This window comes from Podarcis bocagei, assembly GCF_964188305.1.
Source record: "Podarcis bocagei genome assembly, chromosome: 6".
In the NCBI taxonomy this organism is placed as follows: Eukaryota; Metazoa; Chordata; class Lepidosauria; order Squamata; family Lacertidae; genus Podarcis; species Podarcis bocagei.
This window is the reverse complement of record NC_138130.1, coordinates 99,078,870-99,105,783: the sequence shown is the minus strand read 5'-3', so window position 1 is coordinate 99,105,783 and position 26,914 is coordinate 99,078,870. Positions and strand designations below refer to the sequence as shown.

At 47.7% G+C, this 26,914-nt stretch overlaps 2 protein-coding genes across 4 annotated transcripts in view; one reads left to right on the top strand and one right to left on the bottom strand.

The window, feature by feature from the left end:
- MYO7A (myosin VIIA) overlaps positions 1–20,032 on the top strand; it is a 181,337-nt gene extending 161,305 nt beyond the window's left edge. The window contains exons 39-49 of the mRNA XM_081197518.1: positions 640–793; positions 1,703–1,858; positions 3,380–3,485; positions 4,383–4,496; positions 5,353–5,440; positions 6,509–6,615; positions 10,950–11,135; positions 12,268–12,384; positions 13,769–13,852; positions 14,684–14,803; positions 19,231–20,032. Coding sequence (XP_081053644.1) covers positions 640–793; positions 1,703–1,858; positions 3,380–3,485; positions 4,383–4,496; positions 5,353–5,440; positions 6,509–6,615; positions 10,950–11,135; positions 12,268–12,384; positions 13,769–13,852; positions 14,684–14,803; positions 19,231–19,320 — 1,322 coding nt within the window. The 3' untranslated portion in view covers positions 19,321–20,032. The remainder of the gene's footprint in view (positions 1–639; positions 794–1,702; positions 1,859–3,379; positions 3,486–4,382; positions 4,497–5,352; positions 5,441–6,508; positions 6,616–10,949; positions 11,136–12,267; positions 12,385–13,768; positions 13,853–14,683; positions 14,804–19,230) is intronic.
- Positions 20,033–20,372: 340 nt separating this feature from the next.
- Positions 20,373–26,914, bottom strand: part of GDPD4 (glycerophosphodiester phosphodiesterase domain containing 4) — a 40,402-nt gene continuing 33,860 nt past the window's right edge. For all 3 annotated transcript variants that reach the window (XM_081197381.1, XM_081197382.1, XM_081197383.1), the window contains 4 exons: positions 25,995–26,142; positions 24,798–24,880; positions 22,538–22,620; positions 20,373–20,947 (listed from right to left, as the gene is read on the bottom strand). In XM_081197381.1, the coding sequence (XP_081053507.1) occupies positions 20,919–20,947; positions 22,538–22,620; positions 24,798–24,880; positions 25,995–26,142 (343 nt within the window). In that variant the 3' untranslated portion in view covers positions 20,373–20,918. The remainder of the gene's footprint in view (positions 20,948–22,537; positions 22,621–24,797; positions 24,881–25,994; positions 26,143–26,914) is intronic.

Here is a 26,914-nt window from a genome sequence, read left to right as displayed (position 1 = left end):
TCAGCACAAAAGAGTCCACAAGAAGAGTATCCTTGCAGAGTACTTTGTGCTTTTATTCTTAAAAGTCTTTCTGCAAAAGCGACTGACCAACTGTACACACATCAACACAACCAGCTTTCACTAACAAACCAATCAACCAACCCAACAAACTAACATTTCTCACTCTCTATATACAACCCGGTGCAGGCTGCTGACTCATGCTGACCCAGCTTTTTAAGCATTAAAGAAACAGCGGCCAATTTTTAACCGTGACAAATAATAATAATAAATTTTATTTATAGCCCGCCCTCCCCAGCTAAGACCGGGCTCAGGGCGGGTAACAACCAATAATAAAAACAAGTTGATTAAAATACACTTTAAAAAACAAGATTAAAATTAGGATGCAGCCTCTTCACAGGGGTCCCCGCCGGATGTTCGGCTTCCAAAGATAGTTCGCAAACCGGAACAGTCACTTCCGGGTTTACGGCGTTCGAGAGCCAAAACGTTCGAGAACTAAGCTGTTCGAAAACCAAGGTACGACTATTGTTTCAATTTGATTTTGAAGCCGTCTTGAATATTCGCAAGAAAAGCGATGTAGGAATGCTACCTTATTATTTCCTGCCTGTTCCGGTTGTTGTACCCTTAACCTTTCCTGTGCACCCATCCTGAAGTATATGGGCGACTACCCTTCGAAAAGAACCCGCTCGGTGAACGAGCTAACAGACCAAATATTTGAAGGCGCCTTGAAAGCCGAACCACTCAAAGATGAGATTTACTCGCAAGTCCTGAAGCAGCTCACTGACAACCACATTAAGTAAGAGGTTCTGCGTCTCTCCACGGGAATAACGTTTGCAGTGGAACTTTCTGTGGACAGAGAAAGATTCACTGCCAGTGTGTAGCAGCTCTGCCCCACCTGAGAATCAGCCAGGAATGTGCTTGCAGGTGCAAGTGGGATTTTGTGTGCAGTTCATTTTTCATTTCTTTCTTTGCTACAGATTTTTGTTGATCTTTGATAAATCCTAAATATCAAATCAATTACTTAATAATAATTGGCATAACCAAGGTGTTTTTTAAGAATAAATAAATCATACCCTATCATGGCAGGGGGATAAATGCAAATGAAGACACTGGGCAAGCAATCTTCAAGGATCGTAGAATTTAAGCACACACACAAAAAAAATTCTTTTATATAGCAAGTTCAGGAAATGGGTACATAAAAGGGAGATGTGTTTGATGGCGGAGACTGACTGTGTTACTGGATATTGGCACAGGCCACAAAATCAAACCTAACAGAAATAAGCTTTTCTGTTCTTTATTGATCTCCTGGTACTTTGTTAGTTTGAATGAACTTTTTCAGATCTGCGAAAAATACACAGTAACAAATACGATGCACATAACAAAACTCGACTATAAACTTAGTCCCAGTGCTGTTTGTAAATGTGCAGAAAGAAGGGGAAACCCAATAATGGAGAAGGTGTAGAAACAGCTGACAAAAATGTTTTATTAAGCCAAGGACCCAAAAAAGTTTAGGTATGATACCAGTCCATAGCAGACGACAAAAATATGAAGAGCTGCTCCCGGTGGCTGCAGTACAAATTTGACAAATGAAAACCAAATAATGTTTTCGATTGATTTAGATTTCTTTCTTTTTTAAAATTAGAAATCAAATGAGCTTTCAGTGTGTGTTTTCTTCACCATATTCTCTTGTTTTCTTGCTGAAAAGGTACAGCGAAGAGAGAGGCTGGGAGCTGCTTTGGCTTTGCACGGGCCTCTTCCCCCCCAGTAACGTTCTCCTGCCCCATGTCCAGCGGTTTGTTCAGTCTCGGAAGCATCACCTGCTTGCCACGGACTGCATTCAGAGGCTGCAGAAAGCACTCAGGTAAGCTGCTGGGAAGGGACTGTCACCTCACGGGTGGAGCAGCTGTTTTGCACGCAGAAGGACTGGGACCGCAATACCCCAAGAGCCGCTTCTCCCCTTACGAATCAGCCCAGACCCTGTGATCTTCTTTGGAGTTGTTTTCTTTCTTTTATATGAACAGAAAACTCCTTCCTCTGGCCTGCCGTGCACCCCTATTACTGTCTCCCAGCACCCTTAACAAACTAGAACTCCCAGGATTTGGGGGGGCATATGCACCAAATTAAGGGACGCAGTTGGCGCTGTGGGTTAAACCGCCGCTCCGTTTGGACTTGCTGATCAGAAGGTCGGCGGTTCGAATCCCCGCGACGGGGTGAGCTCCCGTTGCTCGGTCCCTGCTCCTGCCAACCTAGCAGTTCGAAAGCACGTTAAAGTGCAAGTAGATAAATAGGTACCGCTCCGGTGGGAAGGTAAACGGCGTTTCCGTGCGCTGCTCTGGTTCACCAGAAGCAGCTTAGTCATGCCGGCTCCCTCGGCCAATAAAGCGAGATGAGCACTGCAACCCCAGAGTCGTCCACGACTGGACCTAATGGTCAGGGGTCCCTTTACCTTTACCTATATCACATTGTATCAAAAAAACATATCATCCTTAAATCCCCCCGCATTTTCTCCTCCCCCCTCCCCAAAAACATAACCCCACCTCCCCCCCTCACACTTCCCTCAGCTCCTCTCTCTGGTTTCAATCAACATATGTTATTTTCTGCATGTTACAAAACTGTACATATCCTTAATTTATCTATCTGAATGTTAACAATAAAAAGTTTATGAATGTTTATTCAAAACCTGCCAAGGAGTCCAGTTCATTTTGTTGTTTCTTTAAATACTTTGTAAAGGGTTCCCATTCATCTTTAAAGTCACAGTTATCCCTGTCATGTAGTTTGTGTGTCAGTTTTGCCAATTCTGCATAGTCCATCAATTTCTCTTGCCACAGTTCTTTAGTCGGGATTTCCTCCTTCTTCCATCCTTGTGCTATTAAGACTCTTGCCGCCATTGTCACATACATAAAGATATTTTTTTCAATTTCCTTGGCAGGTTTTTTCCTACAATCCCTAACAAAAATGCTTCAGGTTTTTAAACAAATGTTAGTTGGAACTTCTTTGGAGTTGTTTTCAACTACAGTCATACCTTGGATATCGAACACCTTGGTTCCCAAACGATCAAAACGATGGAAGCTGAGTATTCAATGGGGCTTCCGCAGCTTCCGATTGGCTGCAGGAGTTTCCTGCAGCCAATCAGAAGCCGTACTTTGGTTTCCAAATGTTTCGGAAGTCGAACGGAATCCATTCAACTTCCAAGGTACGACTGTAGATTGTTTTTCTTCCTTCGTATTTCATCAGTGATGTTTTTAAACGTTGGGAGCTGCCTTGAACCCCAGCTTGAGAGAAAGGATATATTAAATACATTAAGTAATTTGTAATAAATAAATAAAGAGGTGCCCCCAAGCTGTTCTCTATAGCAAGTTTTTTGTTTTGTTTTGTTTTTCAGGAACGGATCTCGGAAGTACCCGCCCCATCTGGTAGAAGTCGAGGCAATTCAGCACAAAACAACTCAGATTTTCCATAAAGTGTACTTCCCAGATGACACAGATGAGGTAAAAGCAAAGGAAAGGAAAGGAAAGGAAAGGAGGGAGGGGGGATTGGACAAAATAAGCAAGGCCACAGCCTGTGGAGAAGCTGTGGTCTGTAGGTTGGGAACAAGGCTGTTGAGAGTATCTTCAGTCAAGGAAGATCCTGGGTTTAGGTTTCTACAGATGGGAAGCAGGACTGGGTGACCATTTTCTTGTTTTAATGGGATTGTTTTAATGAGGGATGCTTATATTGCATTGTTGCATTGGGGGGGGGCTATTGGGTTGTCTTTGTTTTTATTTTTATCATGTATTCCTTTGTGTTTTTTTAATTGCAATTACCGTATTTTTCGCTCTATAAGACGCACCAGACCACAAGACGCACCTAGTTTTTGGAGGAGGAAAACAAGAAAAAAAATATTCTGAATCTCAGAAGCCAGAACAGCAAAGGGATCGCTGTGCAGTGAAAGCAGCACCCCCTCTTGCTGTTCTGGCTTCTGGGATAGCTGCGCAGCCTGCATTCGCTCCATAAGACGCACACACATTTCCCCTTACTTTTTAGGAGGGAAAAAGTGAGTCTTATAGAGCAAAAAATACGGTATATATTGTGAACCACCCAGAGATCTACAGGTTTAGGGCTGAACACAAATGTAATAAAAAAATTATTTATTTACTTTTAATACTATGCAAACCACTTAGAAGCCCGTGTCATTTTCATTTTCATTTATTCAATTTCTATACCGCCCTTCAGCCAAGGATCACAGGGTGGTTTACGATATAAAAACACAGACCGTAGCGAAAACGAAAACAATAACCCCCTCCACAGTACGATGTTGGCATTAAGCGATACATGAAATAAAGAAATAAGGTCTCAGGCCTTAAGCACCACAACCTTCTCAAGTCCCTGCTCCATTTTTTTGGCAGGCGTTTGAAGTGGAATCGAGCACGAAAGCCAAGGACTTCTGCCAGAACATCTCCAACCGGCTGCTGCTTAAATCATCGGAGGGTTTCAGCCTCTTTGTCAAAATCTCTGACAAGGTGAGCGGACAACCAGGGCTTCATCTGGCGTTATATCAGAGGACTGTGGACAGCTTCCCCCGCTGGAATCATACAAATCCCCATTGTGCCATGTTGTTGTTTAGTCGTGTCCGACTCTTCGTGACCCCATGGACCAGAGCACACCAGGCACTCCTGTCTTCCACTGCTTCCTGCAGTTTGGTCAAACTCATGCTGGTAGATTCAAGAACACTGTCCAACCATCTCGTCCTCTGTCGTCCCCTTCTCCTTGTGCCCTCCATCTTTCCCAGCATCAGGGTCTTTTCCAGGGAGACTTCTCTTCTCATGAGGTGGCCAAAGTATTGGAGCCTCAGCTTCAGGATCTGTCCTTCCAGTGAGCACTCAGGGCTGATTTCCTTAGGAATGGAGAGGTTTGATCTTCTTGCAGTCCATGGGACTCTCAAGAGTCTCCTCCTGCACCATATTTCAAAAGCATCCATTCTTCGGCGATCAACCTTCTTTATGGTCCAGCTCTCACTTCCATACATCACTACTGGGAAAACCATAGCTTTAACTATACGGAGATATTGCCACCAGAGAGCCAACAGGTGACATTCCTTCCTCCAGGCTTAATTCAGGGGGCTGGTTGGGGCAAATGGGGCAGTTGAAAAGGTTGACCAAGAATATCCTTGCAGTTGGCCATCCATGAGCCCAAGGTATCACAGCATCCTTGGTGGCTGGCTACCCCTCCACTGTAGAAATGCTTTTTCCACGCAGGCTCACCAAAGCCCTAGCCTGAGCCCCTTCCAAAACCAGCACAAATCAGCAGGTGGAAATCGCTTGGCAAGTGGAATCGCAGGCCGCTTTGCCGTTGGTTTATTGCCATGTTTTCTTCCAGGTCATTAGCGTACCTGAAGGGGACTTCTTCTTTGACTTTGTCAGGCACCTGACAGACTGGATCAAGAAAGCCAGACCACCAAAAGATGGTAAATAGCTGTATAATTGCCTGTGTCCTTTCATTTTGGAGCGCTTAATAATAATAGCCTGAGAGAAATGTCAGTTTTCTTTTATTTATCACATTTTTAAAAATATATGTATCTGCCACCTTTTCCTCAAAGGAGGTCAAAATGGTGTGCATGGTTCTCCGATTTTATCTCCACAACAGCCCTGTGAGGTAGGTTAGGCTAAGAGCGAATGACTGGCCCAAGGTCTCCCACTGAGCAACATGGCAGATTGGGATTCGAACCCTGGTCTCCCAGGTCATAGGCCAACACTCTAACCACTACAGTACACTAACTCATGACTGCCTGCTCTTTTGAGGCTGGAACTAGAACCCTTCTCCCTGACGTACTAGTTTTCTACGTGCAAGGGGTGTGTGTGTGTGTGTGTGTGTGTGTGTGTGTGTAAAAAATGGAAGAGCATTTCTTCACCTCACTGTCCAACATTAGGGGGAAAATTCAGTTCAGGTCGCAATTTAAAAGGCAAACGTGCCTATTTTGCAATTCCCAAAACAACTCACACATCATCACCATTATTGCTATATTGTTATTATAATTTATATATTGCCCTCCACTCGCAGGTCTCAGGGTGGTTTTCCAGATTTTGTAGTGCAATTCTACAGCCGAGTAACGTGAAGAAAAATGCAATGCATTGCAACAGAGCATGCACAAAAATGCATCACATTAGACAAAATGCAGTGCAAAAATGCATTATAGTTGTGGGAAAGGCTTGCAAAAATGGGAATATTTGGCACAGCTGCATGCAAAGATGGGTATATTAGGGAAAGCCACATGCATCAGATATGCATATATTCACTGATGAATTTTCATGACAACTTTGATTTTTAATGGCAAACTGATGTGGAAGTGCAGAGCGCTGAATTTAAGGTTGGAAAAGCGACAAACAGAGAAAAAGCAAAATGGTCTGGTTCACACATTCCTATCTAAAGTGGTCCACCCCAGGCCTCAGGGAGAACAAGTCGGTAGTTCCACATATAGTCTGCTGGCCTAGAATGCACAGCCATTTCCTAGCTTAATTTTGATTTCTTTGGGCAGGGATAGTGCCTTCTCTCACCTACCAAGTGTTCTTCATGAAAAAGCTGTGGACAAACACTGTGCCTGGAAAGGATTCGATGGCCGACTCCATATTCCACTATTATCAGGTATTGTTGTTGTTGTTTAGTTGTTTAGTCATGTCCGACTCTTCGTGACCCCCTGGACCAGAGCACGCCAGGCACTCCTGTCTTCCACTGCCTCCCGTAGCTTGGTCAAACTCATGTTCGTAGCTTCGAGAACACTGTCCAGCCATCTTGTCCTCTGTCATCCCCTTCTCCTTGCGCCCTCCATATTTCCCAACATCAGGGTCTTTTCCAGAGAGTCTTCTCTTCTCATGAGGTGGCTAAAGTATTGGAGCCTCAGCTTCAGGATCTGTCCTTCCAGTGAGCACTCAGGGCTGGTTTCCTTAAGAATGGAGAGGTTTGATCTTCTTGCAGTCCATGGGACTCTCAACAGTCTCCTCCTCCTGCACCATATTTCAAAAGCATCCATTCTTCGGCGATCAACCTTCTTTATGGTCCAGCTCTCACTTCCATACATCACTACTGGGAAAACCATGGCTTTAACTGTACGGACCTTTGTTGGCAAGGTGATGTCTCTGCTTTTTAAGATGCTGTCCAGGTTTGTCATTGCTTTTCTCCCAAGCAGCAGTCTAGGGGAGCAGAACCCCAGCCTTTCTGAGTTAGGAACAGCAACACCAAGGGAACTTGAAGCCCGGGGGGGGGGGGTGGGCAGACCCAAAGCAGGCAAGGCCTCCGAACATAGCTCAAAGCGAAAAGATGATTGGCGGTGCATTTGCTGAGCAGCTTTCAACATGGCACCTTCCCCAGGGACTCCAGGAAAGATAACAACAAAAAGGACTCTATCAAGGCCGGCTCTATCGTTAGGTAAAGCGAGGCGGCTGCCTCGGGCAACCGATGCTGGGAGTCAGAGAACAGCAGCCAGCTGCGGGGTTGAATTTGGTTCCATTCATATTTTGACGCAAACCCGCCTAGTTTGCACATCCTGAAATGATATGCAAACTGTAATGTACCTATGGAATCTGCATGTCTCTGAGAACTGTGATGCCATTCTCTAAGCAAAGCACGTGTTCGTGGCAATAGTGTACAAAAACGCATTGTATCGGTGGGGAATTGCTTGCCAAAAAAAGTGTATATTAAGCAAGATTTGCCTGCCAAAATGTGCATATGGAAAGAAATATGTACTTAAGGATGGGAAAATGAGAAGCCGAAATTGACAGATTATGCATTTGGAGTCTCACATAAGCAACTGCAAAAGCAACGAGACAAAGGTCATGTTAACAGAAAAGTTAACTCTTGAGCTCAGGCATCTACCGTATTTTTCGCACTATAGGACGCACTTTTCCCCCTCCAAAAATGAAGGGGAAATGTGTGTGCGTCCTATGGTGCGAATGCAGGCTTTTGCTGAAGCCTGGAGAGCGAGAGGGGTCCGTGCGCACCGACCCCTCTCGCTCTCCAGGCTTCAGGAAGCTATCCCAAGTCTTGCAAGCCCGGCGGGATGTCCCGCGGGCTCGCAAGGCTTGCGGGCAGCAGCCTGCACCCAAAAGCTGGGGACAGCGGGGAGGCGCAGAGCCGCCACCCCGCTATTCCCCGACCTGATCTGGAGGCTGGCGGGGGGAGAAGCAAGCCTGCTTCTCCCCCCCCCAGCCCCACAAGCTCGGGGGATAGGGGGATGGCGAAGCGCCGCCATCCCGCTATTCCCCGACCTGATCTGGAGGCTGGGGGTGGGAGAAGCAAGTCTGCTTCTCCCCCCCCCACCATCCCCACAACCTCCAGATCAGGTCGGGGAATAGCGGGATGGCAGCACTCCGCCACCCCGCTATTCCACGACCTGATCTGGAGGCTGGGGGTGGGAGAAGCAAGCCTGCTTCTCCCCCCCACCATCCCCACAACCTCCAGATCAGGTCGGGGAATAGCGGGATGGCAGCGCTCTGCCATCCCGCTATTCCACGACCTGATCTGGAGGCTGGCGGTGGGAGAAGCAAGCCTGCTTCTCCCCCCCACCATCCCCACAACCTCCAGATCAGGTCGGGGAATAGCGGGATGGCAGCGCTCCGCCATCCCGCTATTCCCCGACCTGATCTGGAGGCTGGGGGTGGGAGAAGCAAGCCTGCTTCTCCCCCCCACCATCCCCACAACCTCCAGATCAGGTCGGGGAATAGCGGGATGGCAGCGCTCCGCCATCCCGCTATTCCACGACCTGATCTGGAGGCTGGGGGTGGGAGAAGCAAGCCTGCTTCTCTCCCCCCCCCACCATCCCCACAACCTCCAGATCAGGTCGGGGAATAGCGGGATGGCAGGCTTCAGGAGAGCCCCACCGCCAGCCCCACAAGCTCGGGGGACAGCGGGAGAGGCGCAGCGCGCCCTTCCCGCTGTCCCCCAACTTGGTTAGAAGGCTGGGGGGGGGGAGAGCCTGCTCCTCCCCGTCACCAGCCCCGCAAACTCGGGAGACAGCGGGAGAGGCGCAGCGCGCCATTCCCGCTGTCCCCCGACTTGGTTAGAAGGCTGGCGGGGGGAGAAGCCTGCTCCTCCCCGTCGCCAGCCCCGCAAACTCGGGAGACAGCGGCAGGGGCGCAGCGCGCCCTTCCCGCTGTCCCCCGACTTGGTTAGAAGGCTGGCCCAGCCCCGCAAACTCGGGGGACAGCGGGAGAGGCGCAGCGCACCATCCCGCTGTCTCCCGACATGGTTTGGAGGCTGGCGGAAGGCTTCCTCCTCCCCCAGCCCCGCAAGCTCCCAGAGCGATGCCAAAGCTGCGCGCAGCTTCGGCATGGCTCTGGGTCCCGTTCTGGGGGAGGGGGAAGCTCGGGCTTCCCCGCCCCAGCCCCGCGCCTGGCGGGGGGGGGATAAATTTTTTTTGCCTTTATTCCCCCCCCCAAATCTAGGTGCGTCCTATGGACCGGTGCGTCCAATAGTCCGAAAAATACGGTACATTTAGTATCCTTTTAGAAGAAGCGAGGGAGAAGTAGCCTTCTGGGAAATGGCCAAAGCACAATTTGCTTCGTTCACTATTTGTCAGCAGCAACAACAGACTCTTCCAGGCTTTGTGCAAGACACCGTCCCTTGAACCCATCCAAAAAGCTGTAAAAGAAACATATACCGTATTTTTCCTTGTATGACACGTCCCTATGTATAAGATAGCCCCTGTTTTGGGGGGCCGCAACAACAAAAAATGGGAGGGAGATTGCCCAAACTTGGTGAGCTTTTTTGGGGGGGGAAGACTGCTCAGAGTTGTTGACCTTTTCTTGGGGGGGGGCACGGCCGCCAAGCGCTCTACAGACTGCCCACCACTGAAAACCGCACACATCGTCGGTACACTCGCCAGCAAAAGCCCACCTGCCCACTCGACGCAACCACAGCCAATTGCACGCACGCCTCGCCGCTGCCGTAAATCGACTGCCCAATTGCCACAGCCAGTCATCAGCAGGCCTTGCCACAGCAACCAATCCCACGCCCAACCGCCGCTGCCAATCTCCTGCTGGCTGCTGCCACTGCTGTAAGCAAAAATTGCCCTTTTCCCTTATGGGGTATCAAAGAGCCCATATAGAGTCCTTACATAGGTTCCCTATTGGTAGGAGAAAATGACAGAGGCCAACCAGAGAATATTGAGAAGCAAAGCAGCTAGTAAGCCTGATCTTTATTGATCTGTTGCAACAGGGTCCTCACTCACCACACGCAGGAGGGCGGAGGTACCCAGAACAATGGCGCGCAAGGCCTTATAAAGACTTTTGAAATTGCCACCCTGTAGATCAAGACCACCCCCAGAAACATCATACAATACATCACAGAAGGGGTGTAACCTAAGACCACCCCCCAGATACATCATACCTACATCACAAAAAAGGCGGTCTTAAAACAGAAATTTGAATGTTGTTTTTCTCCTGTCCTTGTTTATCTCCTGTCTGGCAGGTTACTAGATTGGATTGCCTGGGGAGCCTGGCCAGTCTTTTGTAATGATAAATACTTAGTTCCTGAGTCAGGTCACAGGCTCACACCCTATTCAAACACAGATATACCCTTAACACAGGATTTGTGAAGGAAAAGACAATGGGGAGGCTTTTCCATTTTCCTTTGACCTTGCCGAGAAAACATTTGGTCAGTTTGGGACAGTTTGGGAATCAAAAATGGTTCCAGGTCGGTCTTCCTGTGCTGATCTATGTACATGCTTGGTTGGTACACTTATGAACATTTAACATATATCTAAGACCTCAAAATTCCTATCACACCACCGGTCACCCGTCCCCCCTCTGCTATCCATGTGTAAGACAACCCGTAATTTTTGCCTATTGTTTCTAAGGAAAAGAATGTTGTCTTATACAAGGAAAAATACGGTGCTCTCCATCTCTATGGGCAGAGTCGTCTTTTTTGCTGGTGTGACTTTGCAAAATGCTCTGTATCTCTCTGTCTCTCTCGCTCTGGTGCAGGAATTACCAAAGTACCTTCGCGGCTACCATAAATGCTCAAGGGAGGAAGTCCTGCAACTTGGGGCCCTCATCTATAGGGTGAAGTTTGAAGACGACAAGTCCTATTTCCCCACCATTCCCAAACTCCTCAAGGAGCTGGTGCCTGAGTCTCTCATTCGGCAGCTGTCTCCAGATGACTGGAAGAGGGTAGGTCTGCTCCAGCAACACCCACCCACCCCAATGTCCCAGTTGCACCCCTGGACCCCCCCCCCTTTGCACCCTTTCCATCCCACCTGCATGTCTTCTGCAGCATTGCCATCTTCCAGATCAGGGCCAGATTTAGGTTCGATGAGGCCCTAAGCTACTGAAGGTAATGGGGCCCTTTATATGTCCAGCTGTCCTTTGTCAGCAACAAAATGTCACTGTTTTTTATGTTGAATATATGCTAGATGGTAAGTTATGGACCTAATAGGTATCTCAAGCCGTTTGCACATGTTGCCATGCAATCAGTCCATGCAGAATGGGGGCACACTATATATAGAAATGAGCGAAACAGTGATATTTTAGAGAGCAGGCTAGCAGGCGGGGCCCATTGCTTACATCATAGGAGCCTACACAACACAAAACACTCTTGCTGTATGTAGGTTTTATTCTATTTGTTTTTTATCTTATATTTTGGAAATGTACATCCAGTTCTTTTTTTCCTTTAATTTTTTGGGGGGCCCCAAGAGAGTGGGGCCCTAAGCTATAGCTTGTTTAGTTTATACGTAAATCCAGTCCTGTGCCAGATCAAAAACCCCAGATCTCTAACATCATTTGCACACAAATTATGTGGTTGGTGTCCTTGATTGCTTGTTGAGATGGAGGTAGAATTCAGTTCAGTTTGCATTTAATGCAAACATACCTGATTATCACTTTTCAATACATTACACAAACTGAAACACAGTCATCCTTTCAAATCAGCTCTTCTGTTTTTGTTTTTGTTTTTCCAGTGCAGTGAATCACAGAATTGTAGTATCTTAGAATGCTAAGGGACCCAAAGGGTCATCTAGTCCAACCCCCTGCAATGCAGGAATTAATATGTACAAAAATGCATATCCTCGGGTGAAATGTGCAAATAAATGCATATAAAATGCATTGTTTATGGACAATTGCTTTGCAAAAAGTGAACTGGAGGCAAAACTGCATTAAAATTAGAATTTCGCCCCCAAATGCTGGTGAATTTTCATGAGGACTTAAAAAAAAAATAATCACAAATTGATGTGGAGGAAATGTGGGAAGCTGAACTTAAAATTTAGAAGAATGAGAAACCGAAATGTTTTTTACTCTTTCTGTGCAGTCCATTGTGGCCTATTTCAACAAGCACGCTGGCAAAACGAGAGAAGAAGCCAAGCTTGCCTTCCTGAAGATTGTATTCAAGTGGCCTACGTTTGGATCGGCTTTTTTCGAAGTGAAGGTGAATATGGGTCCTTTTTTACATCATCTGGAGGGTCCAGGGTTCTAGTGTGGAACATGGGCATCAGAAATATTTGCTTGCTTCTTTTCGTGACAAAATCTGTATTCTTGCCTTTCGTTCATAATCCCCGGAGCGTGGTACAAATAACAAAAAGTAATATATACACAGATAAATTGGTAGATCATTTAGGGCGGCAGCATCTACTCTTCAGAACTCCCTGCCTATTGAGAACAAGCAGACCCTTTCACTGTACTCTTTTTCAGTGCGTACAAAAAACATTGACATTTAGGCAAGCCTACCCTGATGCTTAGGACGCGCGTGGCACTGTGGCTTAAACCACAGAACCTAGGACTTGCCGATCAGAAGGTCGGCGGTTCGAATCCCCGCGACGGAGTGAGCTCCCGTTGCTCGGTCCCTGCTCCTGCCAACCTAGCAGTTTGAAGGCATGTCAAAGTGCAAGTAGATAAATAGGTACCGCTCTGGCAGGAAGGTAAATGGTGTTTCCGTGCGCTGCTCTGGTTCGCCAGAAGCGGCTTAGTCATACTGGCCACATGACCTGGAAGTTGTACGCTGGCTCCCTCGGCCAATAAAGCAAGATGAGTGTCGCAACCCCAGAGTCGGTCACGACTGGACCTAATGGTCAGGGGTCCCTTTACCTTTACCTTTGCTACCCTGATGCTTAGAGAGTGGAGGTAATGTTAATCTGCTTTCACTTGTGTATGTTTTAAAGTAGGGTTGTGATTTTTTCCCCTTTGATTATACTGTTTTATTGTTTGTAAACCACTTTGAGGTGTTTTCTTTCTTTTTGTTAACAATCAAGGGGTGTATAAATTTTATTAAATAAACAAATGAAACCCAATCAGTTACTAGACGGGAAGCCAGAGGTCCCCAATCTTTATATATATATATATATATATATATATATATATATATATATATATATATATACACACACACACACACACACACACACACACACACACACACACACCACCCATCTGGCTGGGTTTCCCCAGCCACTCAGGGTAGCTCCCAACAGAATATTAAAAACACGATAAAATATCAAACATTAAAAACTTCCCTAAACAGGGCTGCCTTCAGATGTCTTTTAAAAGAGGGAAAGCGCCACTACCGAGAAGTCCCTCTGCCATCCCACAGAACTGAAGCAGGCAGTGTCCCTGCAAACAAGACAAAACATCTGCATGCACACGCCAAACAAATGAAGCACAGACAAAAATGTTGGCATCACACAGTGAAAAAGCAACACACACAAAAAACCCTTACTTTTTTTAAAAAAATGAGAGGGGCAGGGTGCCTGATATGTGCATGTCATTCCCACCACCCCCAGTCCTTTAACATGTCTCCACCTTTGCACTCCAAACAGCAAACAACTGATCCAAATTACCCAGAACTCCTCCTGATCGCCATCAACAAGCACGGCGTCAGCCTCATTGATCGCAAAACCAAGGTAAGGCAAGTCTTTCATTGCAGCTTCCCTAAAGTTTCTCTGTCACCCATGCAAAGTATCAAGATTGACAGGTGTGTTGCCCCGCCCATCTGTCAGAGTCGGCCTGCAGCCAAAAAGTTTCACCTACATGATGTAGATGATGAGATGGAACCTAAAGGCCTTTTCCCTGCGCTCTGTCGCTGACTAGAGATGGCTAAATTTGCCCACTTCAGTTTTTTGATCTTACATTCACTTTTCTGCGTCACTTTGTGATTGCTGCTTTTTACATCCTCCGAGTCGCAAAAATTCATCAACATTTTGGAATGTATTTCTCCTACAACACACATTCTTGTATGCAATTTTCCCTAATGCAACACATTTTTATATGTCGATTTCACCAATATATGCATTTTTATGCACATTTACTGCCCAGGCTTGCACCTGGGGAGCTCACTTCGGTACTGCTAAGGCAGTGGTTTGACTTCACCGCCAGAGGTGCACTCCGTTGTGTCTCAAGACAGACAGATAGATGCCCACCAACCAATGCCTAATGTTCCCATATTTATATACTACTTTTGGTTGGAGAACTGCGTCACAAAACCTGGCGAAATATGAGATTCACACATCATTTCAGGAAGTTCAGATGAGGTAGGTCCAGATTAAGATGCAGACTGAGCCGAATCATTTCCCCCCGGCCCTACCATTGAGTGTCCTGTCTAAGCCTCCCATGACCCTGTGTGGTGGATCCCTTGTTTCCATGGAGTTGCTAAAGGCTGAGTTGATGGAGTGGGGAGACAGGGTCCAGAGTCGGGTCTGTGGTGACACTCCTGACTTCCTTTCCCGTGTCCCCAGGATATTCTCATCACGCACCCCTTCACAAAGATCTCCAACTGGAGCAGCGGCAACACCTATTTCCACATCACCATCGGCAACCTGGTGCGGGGGAGCAAGCTGCTGTGCGAGACTTCGCTGGTAAGTCACCCAAAATGCTTCCAGGCGCGCACAGTTCCCAAATGGGGAGGAAAATGGACCTTCAGACTGTGGAGCCTCTACATAGCTCCTCCAAGGCCTTGGCCATCCGCTGTTGGTCATGCTTTGTGGGCGTTGAGTCGGCCTGCATGCGTTGAGTTTTAAAATGGCCGCCTGGTGCCACTGTGATGTCAGGTGACTGGTAGGTCAATGGCACCGCCTCCCGACCAAACCTCGTCCCCGAGGTGGTGAGGAGATGATGTGGAATGCTGGCCAGATCCCAGCCCCACAACCCTAGCTTACAGATAGGTAGCCGTGTTGGTCTGCCATAGTCAAAATAAAAAATTCCTTCCAGTAGCACCTTAAAGACCAACTAAGTTAGTTCTTGGTATGAGCTTTCGTGTGCATGCACACTTCTTCAGATACACTGAAACAGAAGTTGCCAGACCCTTCTATATAGTGAGAAGGTGGGGAGGGGTATTACTCAGAAGGGTGGTGGGAATGGGAGATTGGCAGATAGCTGAGATGAGCCTGTTGACGACCCTTAACGACTGCAATAGGTCTTACAGGAAAAGGCAAGGGGTGAGAAGGTGAAAAATGGCTAAGTCATGTATAAGACCTACTGCAGTCAAAATAAAAAAATTCCTTCCAGTAGCACCTTAAAGACCAACTAAGTTAGTTCTTGGTATGAGCTTTCGTGTGCATGCACACTTCTTCAGATACACTGAAACAGAAGTTGCCAGATCCTTCTATCTGCCAATCTCCCGTTCCCACCACCCTTCTGAGTAATACCCCTCCCCACCTTCTCACTATATAGAAGGATCTGGCAACTTCTGTTTCAGTGTATCTGAAGAAGTGTGCATGCACACGAAAGCTCATACCAAGAACTAACTTAGTTGGTCTTTAAGGTGCTACTGCAAGGAATTTTTTTATTTTAACCCTAGCTTAGATACAGTCATACGAATGTAAGAAGAGCCGGTGACCTGTCTAGTCCAGCATCCTGTTCTCCCAGTGGGAAACCCACAAACAAGATCTGAACACAAGAGCACCGTCCCTTGTTCCCTGCCTCTGAGGTTTCCAGCAAATGGTATTCACAAGCATTGCTGCATTTGAGGCAGGAGATAGCCCTCTCTGCCATGGGTGTGTCAGATCCTTGCTCCTTCTGTCAGGGCAGAATTTGGATCCTGGCACAGAACCAAGAGTGCATGAGAAATTCTGCTTTTGCTTCATAAATATATATATAATACAATCATACCTCTTGTTACATTTGCTTCATGATACGTATTTTGAGGTTGCCTCCCGCGGCGACCCGGAAGTACCAGAAAGGGTTACTTCCGGGTTTTGCCACTCGCGCATGCACAGACACGCAAAATGACGTCACACGCATGCGCAGAAGCGGCGAATCACGACCCGTGCATGCACAGACCAGGTTGCATTCCTTTCAGGTTGCGAATGGGGATCCGGAATGGATCCCGTTTGCTGCGGAGGTACCACTGTAATAACAAGCTTTCTGGACCTCAGGGCTGGAAAAAGATGACTGAAATCTATGGAGACTGAGGTGATGACAAAATAAGTACCGTGTATATGCTAGCATGTGGGACGTGCGTGGTGCTGTGGGTTAAACCACAGAGCCTAGGACTTGCCGATCAGTAGGTCGGCGGTTCGAATCCCCGCGACGGGGTGAGCTCCCGTTGCTCAGTCCCAGCTCCTGCCCACCTAGCAGTTCGAAAGCACATCAAAGTGCAAGTAGATAAATAGGTACTGCTCTGGCAGGAAGGTAAACGGCGTTTCCATGCGCTGCTCTGGTTCGCCAGAAGCGGCTTAGTCCTGCTGGCCACATGGCCCGGAAGCTGTACGCCGGCTCCCTCGGCCAATAAAGCACGATGAGAGTCGCAACCCCAGAGTCAGCCATGACTGGACCTAATGGTCAGGGGTTCCTTTCCTTTTTATATGCTAGCATAGACCTGCTAAGTTAGATGGAGAGTAGAAAAGATGATTACCCTGAGCAGAGGAACGGTTGGGACTAGGTCTGCTTTTCAGAGCTAGACCCCACCCATTCCCCCCAACGAAGCACATTCTCCAGGCAGTGAGGAGGAAGTGTGGGGTACACCCCCCAACAGCTCACTTCAGAGAACAGCTCCCTTTTCTCCTGCAACCTGACTCCTAAGAAAATATCCGACCCTCCAAGTGTCCCTATTTTCCAGGGACAGTCCCAGATTTACAGAAGCCGTCCCGCTGTCTGATTTGATCCCAGAATGTCCCACTTTTGCTTAAGATGTCCCTATTTTCAGTGGAGAAATGTTGGAGGGAATGGAGTTATGCGACACCTAAGCCAAGGAGATCAGTAACTATACAACTTTTAGAAGACATCTGAAGGCAGCCCTGTCTAGGGAAGGTTTTTAAAAGTTTATTATGTTTTTATAGGTGTTGGAAGCCGCCCAGAGTGACTGGGGCAACTCAGTCAGATGAGCAGAGTATAAATAATAACATTATAATTAATATTGTTACGGGGCAGGAAGTCCCTATTTTCATCGGAGGAATGTTGGAGGATATAGAAAGGTGCAAAATAGATTGCCTGCTTCCTTGTAAGGCCACATTCCAGCCACGTTCAAGGAGAAACGTCAACCAAGCCAAAGACTCAGGGTGTCAGACAGGGTGGTGGCTTGAGGAGAATTCTGAGGGCCAGCTGGTAAGGTCTGGGGGGCCACATCCAAGACCCCACCTTGATGCCTGAGGTTGGAAAGAAGGATCCCACCCAAGGAGGAGGAGAAATTATTATTATTATTATTATTATTATTATTATTATTATTATTATTATTACCGTATTATTATTATTACTCTGCCCATCTGGCTGGGTTTCCCCAGCCACTCTGGGCAGCTCCCAACAGAATATTAAAAACACGATAAAACATAAAACATTAAAAACTTCCTTAAACAGGGCTGCCTTCAGATGACTTCTAAAAGTCAAGTAGTTGTTTATTTCCTTGGCATCTGATGGGAGGGCGTTCCACAGGGCAGGCGCCACCACCAAGAAGGCCCTCTGCCTGGTTCCCTGCAACCTCACTTCTCGCAGGGAGGGAACTGCCAGAAGGCCCTCAGAAACGGACCTCAGTGTCTGGGCTGAATGATGGGGGTAGAGATGCTCCTTCGGGTATCCTGGGCCAAGGCCATTTTATGGGAAGGTTTACTTTAGCACTTGGTTACCAGATGTCACCATTTCCTGGGGACAGTCCCCAGATTTACAAATCAGTCCCTATACAAAATCCATTGAAGTTGAAAAGCGTCCCTGGATTCATTGAAAAAAATCTGGTAACCTTACTTTAGCAGATTTAAACAATCCCCTTTAGAAATTTATGCAGCAATCAGCTTGTTGCTGACTTGTCTGAGTTCTAGTAATAAAGATGACTTCCTGGTTAAAAATCCCTTTGAATCCCTCTTAACACGAATCGGATTCATGTTAATATAAACCTATTTTCCTCTCAGATTCATTCAGGTTTACAGAACCGTATCTGAAGGCAGGCTTAGGTTACATAACAAGGAAATGAACTATAAGAGGGAGGTTGGTAATGAGGCGACTGCAAGTGAGCAGTTATCTTTCAAAACTACCAGCAACCGACAAACTGGTTGTCACAGCAACCGGTTAGAACATGGAGGCTGTTAGTCCTTTGTCGGAATGCTGTACTTGACGGCACCTTTATATCCCACACATTTAGGGCTTTGAATTGTGCTCAGAAACGTACTGGGGGGGGGTGCTGTCTGTCAGGAGCTCGTCCTACACTCGAGTAGGACCCTGGCAGAGACACATGCCTGACTGGCATGTTCTCTCCCTCCTGGTTGATTGTTCAGGAGCTTCAAAAGCTTTCTTCAGCCCAAACATCACAGCGACCGATGCCATCAGACATCGGCACACTTAGGGATCCGCAGAGTTTGCGCATGTCGCGTGACAGACCTCAGGAACTCAGCATTTTGGCTAATCTACTTTATTTACATATAAACACACACGGAGCACTGCAACATGGCTCCCTCTCTCTCTAGCTTCAGACAGGATTTGGTTTCTACCCAAAATGCAATTCTGGTTTTAAACGCAGTATAAGGAGTCTCTATAGGAGTATATTGCATTTTAAAATGGGGTTTCAGAGTTTTTAGGGGTTTAGAATGTCTTACGTAGATTTTTCAATTTCATTGTTCTGTATGGGACAATAAAGATATCGTATCGTATCATATTGTATCATATCAAATGAACAAAGGACAATAGTCCCACTTCATGGAACACAGTAACACAAACATCCTGTCTCCGTCACTTCCCACTCTATGGAGTCAAAACATACACCGTCATGTGAAAGACAACAATCCCATGACTGCAGTCATGGAGCAAGAATTCTAACACTATCAGGGTGTGTCAACCTTGTCCCTCTTGTCTCTTCCCCCAGGGCTACAAGATGGACGACCTACTGACGTCTTACATCAGCCAGATGTTGACGGCGATGAGCAAACAGAGGAGTACAAAAGGCAGCAAGTGAAGTGAGAGGAGCCACGGGCCTCTTGGCCTGGAGTTACTCTGTCAGCTGAGGACTGTGGGATACCCCTGCAGCTGGGGGAAGACCTTCTCCACCCACGTGTGGAAGATGAGCCGGACTCCTTCCGAAAGCATGTCAGACTCCGATTCCGAGGACTGTGGGCTGACGTCCCCTTCCAGTGAGGATGACTATCTGTGAGAACAGCCTTTATGTCGCCTCCCCTTTCCCCGCTCCTGGATTGAAGCCTCAATGCATCTTCCATCACCCTGAGGCTACAGCAAAACTCTGGCGTGGTTTTCTGAAAAAAAATTGGAACCAAAATGGCAGGACACACCAAGGACTGTGTGGAGGGAAAACCTCCACACTGCTTGTTTTAAGGCCTTTGAAACACATTACCGGCGACAAGATGGACCCGTGCCAGAAACGGAATGATCTCATAAAAATCTAGTGGATTCGGGGCTTTCATTCTTTCTCTTTCTTTCTTTTCGGAAGATGAGAAGTGAAATACTTTTTGTTTGCTTGTTTTCAAAATGAAATGTAAAAGGCCGGGGAGAGGAAGCCCATTTCACAAAAGGAAACAAAAATAATAATAACCTGAAGGGCAAAAGCATAGATTGACTTGAGATGTAACGTACACTGCGGGGGTGTGGGGGTGTGTGAAATGTTTAAATGTGCAATAGCTGGACTTATTTAAGGAGGTTTGGTTCTGACGGTTGTTTGTTTCGTATTCCTTTTATTTATTTAACATAGTGGGGTTGGGTGGCTTTTCTCGGTTGGTAAGATTGTAGAGACTGTCTTTGGAGGGGGTTTTGAACAGAACTTCCTCCTAAATGAGGAAATTCAGTGGAAAGACCTGAAAAGGAATATTTGGTGTGGTGGGTTGTCTGGCAAAGGCATTTTTCACGTTGTGCCCGGAATTTTCCAGTCTTGGGTCAAAGGAGAAGAGTAAGCGCTGAAAGCAGGATGCTGTAAATTCTGGCGGTTCCAGGTTCCAGAGCTACCCAGCATATCAAGGTACACCACATTTAGAAGTAAACAGAACGGGATTCAATGTGTGGAATTCACTTCCTTTATTTCTGAAGAAACTCATCTTTCTTATATATAGAAAAAAGTTAAAGTAATGATTAGGTTTGCAGCAGGGGGCATTATGGGGAAAAGACTGGCTGCAGACCCCTCTCCACTGAGGCAGCACAGCCCTGCTTTGGTGGCACTTTGCAGCAGGAACCCACACAGGCAAAGAGAGACCCTGGATTTTCACTAGAAACACCCAACCAAAATGTCTAAAAAGGGGAAAGGTGGGCACCTTTTTGCCACTCCAAAGAATGGTCCGGTGCCTTGGGCATGAGGACAAGATACAATCTACTTGAGCTTGATTCTGCATCTCCTAAGAAGTAGTCAGGGAAGAAAGGGAGAAAGATGGGGAATTGCTGGTCTACGGCGTAACGTCAGCTGTGCAAATCCAAGCGCTGGCGGGCATTATCTCCCGACAATTCCAGTCGCCGTGCCGTGAGTGCCCTCATCCTAGAGAGCAAAGCTCTTGGATGAGAAAGAATCTTCTGTCTAGAGGATTCTCTTCACTAAGCAGCTGGCATGCGAGACCCTCAAGCCACAATTGGCATCCTGTCGAGTTCTGAAAAAAATATAAGGATGAAATATATCTCACCACTATATGCAGGGAATAGCCTGTAGACCAGTTCATAAATATTAGGAAAACCTGGTTGGTTTCCTACTATGGTGAATCTCAAGGTTTGTGCACTTCTTCCTCCCCACTGCTCTCGTATTCCAGAGGAGAATGGTGAACCGGGTTCGCTTCCCCACTCCTCCACATGCAGCTGCTGGGTGACCTTGGGCTAGTCACACTTCTCTGAAGTCTCTCAGCCCCACTCACCTCACAGAGTGTTTGTTGTGGGAGAGGAAGGGAAAGGAGATTGTTGGCTGCTTTGAGACTCCTTCGGGTAGTGATAAAGCGGGATATCAAATTCAAACAACTCCTCCTCCTCCTCTTCTTCTTCTTCTTCTCCTTCTACGTGTTGTGTGTGCGTGTGTGTGTGTGTGTGTACAAACAACGTATATCACATTCTCAGTCAAGTGCCCTTTGGAAAGCTCCCAAGCAGGACAGAAATATATTGGATTTTCCCTTCTTTGTGTGAGAATCTGCTGCATCATCTGCCCCTCATGGTGAAACTTTGACCTGCAGTTTCCTGCCCTCTCGGCAAAGCAGACCCTGTCTGGCTCCGTTCACCCAAGCTGGCCATTGGATGCTCCTGGGCAGGAAGGAGACTGCAAGGACTTCCTGTTCCACACAGGTCTTCATTGAGCAAAATGGCCTTCCATCTTCAGTTAAAGCACAGGTCAGCAACGTGCGGCCCATGGGCCAGATGCGGCCCACGAAGACCATTTTACTGGCCCACGAGCCACCCACTCAGCAAGTCCCCTGTGCGCTGCACTAAAACAGCGCGGCACGGGGACTCGCTGAGTGATGCCAGAAATGGCATCTGTGCATGCGCAGATACCAGAAATCGCTTCTGCGCATGTCCAGACGCCAAAAATCGCTTTTGCGCAGGTGCGATTTTCAGCGTCTGGGCATGCGCAGAAGTGATTTCGGGCATCAAGTTACGCCAGTCCGGCCCACGGACAATCTCTGTGGGAGTGATCCAGGCCATGGCCGGTAAAGCTTGCCAACCCCTAATAATAATAATAATTTATTATTTATACCCCGCCCATCTGGCTGGGTTTCCCCAGCCACTCTGGGCGGCTTCCAACTAAACACTAAGATGCAATAACCTAATAAACATTAAAAGCTTCCCTGAACAGGGCTGCCTTCAGATGTCTTCTAAAAGTTTGGTAGTTAGTTTTCTCTTTGACATCTGATGGGAAGGCGTTCCACAGGGTGGGTGCCACTACCGAGAAGGCCCTCTGCCTGGTTCCCTGTAACTTGGCTTCTCGTAGTGAGGGAACCGCCAGAAGTCCCTCAGTGCTGGACCTCAGTGTCCGGGCAGAATGATGGAGGTGGAGACGCTCCTTCAGGTCTGCTGGACTGAGGCCGTTTAGGGCTTTCAAGGTCAGCACCCCAGAGTTAAAGAATCAGGTGGCAGGTGAAGGCAGAGAAGCTCTCCTTAAGAGCTGCGGCGGGTCGGTGCTTGATGAACAAATACTCTTGCCTGCCAGAAGGTAGCTTCCTGTTTGCTGAGGGCACAACCCCAGAGAGGGCAAGGCTCACCTGTCTCAGGTGTGCTGCATGGACCATTATCAAAGGTCCCGTTGCTTTGAGCTTCGTAGGAGGTGTAGCCCACCTCTCTCCACCTGGGCGGGGGGAGAGAATATGCTATTATTCACAATCCATGAAACTCACACACACACCCCAACACTCACCTCCAGGTCTCTGTTTGCAATGGGTGGGTGGGTGTGCAAATATTGGCCTACCTTATGGTGCCGTTGTAAGGATTACTGGTGGGGGAGGGGAATATGTGAGCTGTGCTCTCTAAAAATAATTTCCTTTAATTGCATACACAGGAGTTCGCATGCCAGCAGGGTTGGATTCAATTGAGAGAAACTTGGAATCATTGAATTGAAGAATTGGAAAAGTCTCAAAGAGTAATCTAGTCCAATCCCCTGGCAACTAGCTTAATAATAATAATAATAATAATAATAATAATAATAATAATAATAATAATATATTTATACCCCGCCCATCTGGCTGGGTTTCCCCAGCCACTCTGGGTGGCTCCCAACAGAATATTAAAAACACGATAAAACATCATACATTAAAAACTTCCCTGAACAGGGCTGCCTTCAGGTGTCTTTTAAGAATCATATATCTATGTTTGACGTCTGATGGGAAGGCATTCCACAGGGCAGGCGCCACTACCGAGAAGGCCCTCTGCCTGGTTCCCTGTAACCTCACTTCTCGCAGGGAGGGAACCGCCAGAAGGCCCTCGGCGCTGGACCTCAGTGTCCGGGCTGAACGATGGGGGTGGAGACGCTCCTTCAGGTCTACTGGGCCGAGGCCGTTTAGGGCTTTCAAGGTCAGCACCAACACTTTGAATTGTGCTCGGAAACGTACTAGGAGCCAATGCAAGTCTTTCAGGACCAGAGTTATGTGGTCTCGGTGGCCGCTCCCAGGAGGGGCAAGAGACCCAGCGAAGAGGTTTCTTCCTCCAGTCCAGCTCTCAAGGGATGATACTGTGGAATTAGTCCACTGGCTATGGCCCTTAGGGGCAGGGCCATCTTACCCATAGGTGCTAGGGGTGCAGGGCACCCGGGCACTGGGCTCTCAGGGGCACCAGGCTGAGAGTCCGGAGGCTAAGAGTTGAGCCTGGAGAAGAGTCCACCCATCCGTCGGAATGCCGCAGCGGGCTCTTTTTTTGAAATACTTTATTGTCACTTGTACAACTTGTATACAGTGAGATTACACGAGCCCCCTCCCCCAATCAGCTCTCTTTGTCTTAATTCCCCTCGTTTACTGACGCACACCCACCAAACCCGAAAGTCAGTTGCCCTCTTGTTATCTTTTCATTCAGCAGCCTAACAGCCCACGGATAGAAGCTGTTCTTTACCCTGTTGGTGTGACTAATCATGCTTCTATATCTTCTGCCCGAGGGCAGGAGATCAAGAAAATGCCGGCCAGGGTGTGAATCATCCCTGAGAAGTTTCCTCACTCTCCTGAGGCAACGTTCTTCCGCTGTTTCATCCAGCGGGTTCACGGGACAGCCCATAATATCTTGTGCTGTATTCACCACCCTCTGTAGGCACTTCCCATCAGCTGATGTCAAACCAGCATACCACACAGTGATGCAGTAGGAAAGGACACTTTCTATTGTGGACCGGTAGAAGCAGGCAGCTCTGTGCCGTGAATTCGGGAGCGACTGAGCCAGCGAGACTCCTCCCTCCTGTGCGCCTGGGACTGGGCAACCTGGGGGAGGGGGTGCCAGGCGGATCTTTGTACCCCAGCACCGCATATTCTTAAGACAGCACTGTGCCAGCCAGGAGACCGCAGAACCTGACCCTCCCCAAACCCCATAGCAACCTGGGGGGGGGGGGCTACTGGGATGCCACCGGACCCAGAAGTGAGTTGAAACCCTAGCCCCAACCCATTGATGACACAGGACCAGCAGATGTCTCGGGAGGAATTGCAGAATCATAGAATTGTAGAGTTGGAAGGGACCTCTGAGGGTCATCTAGTCCAACCCCCTGCAACGCAGGCATCTCAACTATAGCATCCGGGACTGATGGGCATCCAACCTCTAGAGCAGTGTTTCTCAACCTGTGGGTCCCCAGGTGTTGTTGGACTACAACTCCCATCATTCCTAGCCAGCATGACCAGTGTTCAGGGAAGATGGGAGTTGTAGTCCAACAACATCTGGGGACCCACAGGTTGAGAATCGCTGCTCTTAGAAGCTCCAGCTAAGGTTGGAGGCCTTGAGAAGGACTTGCTCTTGTTGTCACCCTGGGGGTGAATGGGGAGGGGGGGAAGTATTTACCAGTGAAAAGCGAATATGAGAAGGATGAAGAGGACCGCCAAGACGTCTGTCACTATCCACATACTCCGGTACTCCCCGGGTGTCTGTAACAGAACAGGGGACAAACTGGAGTCACACCTCAAGGTGAAACTGCAGAGAGGGGGTGGGACTCTGAAAAGAATGACGAGAAAGAAGGACCCAGGCCATCTGACAGGGCAACAGTTCGATGAAAATAGGGACGTCCTATCCGTACCCGCCAACATTTCTCCGGCGAAAATGGGGACGTCCTAAGGAAAAGTGGGGCATTCTGGGATCAAATCAGAAACCAGGACGGCTTCTGTAAATCTGGGCCTGTCTCTGGAAAATAAGGGCGCTTGGAAGGTCTGGAGATGGGCAGTGAAACCTCACTCAAACCAACTCTCTTATAAATGATAGTCTGCCATAAGTGAACACGTTTTTTAAGTACAGTGGTACCTTGGTTCTCAAACTTAATCCGTTCCGGAAGTCTGTTCCAAAACCAAAGCGTTCCAAAACCAAGGTGCGCTTTCCCATAGAAAGCAATGCAAAACGAATTAATCCGTTCCAGACTTTGAAAAACAAAGCAACTTAACATGAATTTTACTACCTAACGAGACCATTGATCCATAAAATGAAAGCAATAATCAATGTGCTGTACTATAAAATAAATAAGACAGTATTGTAGATGATAAAAATTACAATTATTTTTTTTTCTTCCCTGCACTGATAATAGTCATTGTTTGGATGGGGGGCTTTTATCCATTTCCGCAGTTACACAATCAATCAATCAATCAGTAGCTGAACTGGGTTCCAAACAGTCACAAAAACAAATGAAGCGAAAAAGCCTCAAAAACAAAAACGCAAAATAAATAGCAAAAATAAAAGTGCAAACTTAATCTGTTCCGGAAGTCCGTTTGACTTCTAAAATGTTCAAAAACCAAGGCGCAGCTTCTGATTGGCGCAGCCGCCCCTGAAACAAAAGCCAACAGCCGCATCGGATGTTCAGCTTCCGACAAATGTTCAAAAACCGGAACACTTATTTCTGGGTTTTTGGTGTTTGAGAATCAAGGCGTTTGAATACCAAGGTACCACTGCAAGGGCAGTCCAAATTTTGTGGCGTGCTGGTGTCTCAGTGGCTATCAACCACAACAAGTAGTCGTGGTTGCCTTTCACTGACTGGGAGATGCTGTCTCCACTTACCAAGAGGAATAGAGGCCGCTGGAGGTTCCCCAGGGTGTGGACAGCATTGGTGGTGACGGAATCGGCCCCAGAACACCACGCCAAGGAGAACAGCCATGGCTCGCTGACCACCCAGAGGTTGGTTGAGATGTTGGCTTTCACGTATTCCCTGTCAAGTGAGCACATGGGTTCCTCTTAGACCAGGGGGGTTCTTGAGACCCTGCTTTCAGTGGCTGCAAATTACGGAGCCCACCAGTCACAAAATGGTGATGCTGGGGCAAAGCCAGTAGGTGGCAGAGGCCGAGTTGGGCATAATCAGCTGGCAAGGGCCAACACCATACCCTAGTGCTACCTAAGCTGTCTTTCAGTATTGCTAAATTCTCTGCAGCAGCATCGGCCTTGTGGCAAGGAGTTCCATAGCTCAGCTTCAAGAACAGGCATTTGCCCTGGAGGTATATTATAATAATAATAATAATAATAATTTATTATTTATACCCCGCCCATCTGGCTGGGCCTCCCCAGCCACTCTGGGCGGCTTCCATAAAAACCAAAAATACAGTAAAATGTCACACGTTAAAAACTTCCCTGAACAGGGCTGCCTTAAGATGTCTCCTGAATGTCAGGTAGTTGTTTATCGCTTTGACATCTGCTGGAAGGGCGTTCCACAGGGCGGGCGCCACTACCGAGAAGGCCCTCTGCCTGGTTCCCTGTAGCTTTGCTTCTCGCAGTGAGGGAACCGCCAGAAGGCCCTCGGCGCTGGACCTCAGCGTCCGGGCAGACTGATGGGGGTGGAGACGCTCCTTCAGGTATACTGGACCGAGGCCGTTTAGGGCTTTAAAGGTCAGCACCAACACTTTGAATTGTGCTCGGAAACGTACTGGGAGCCAATGCAGGTCTTTCAAGACCGGTGTTATATGGTCTCGGCGGCCGCTCCCAGTCAC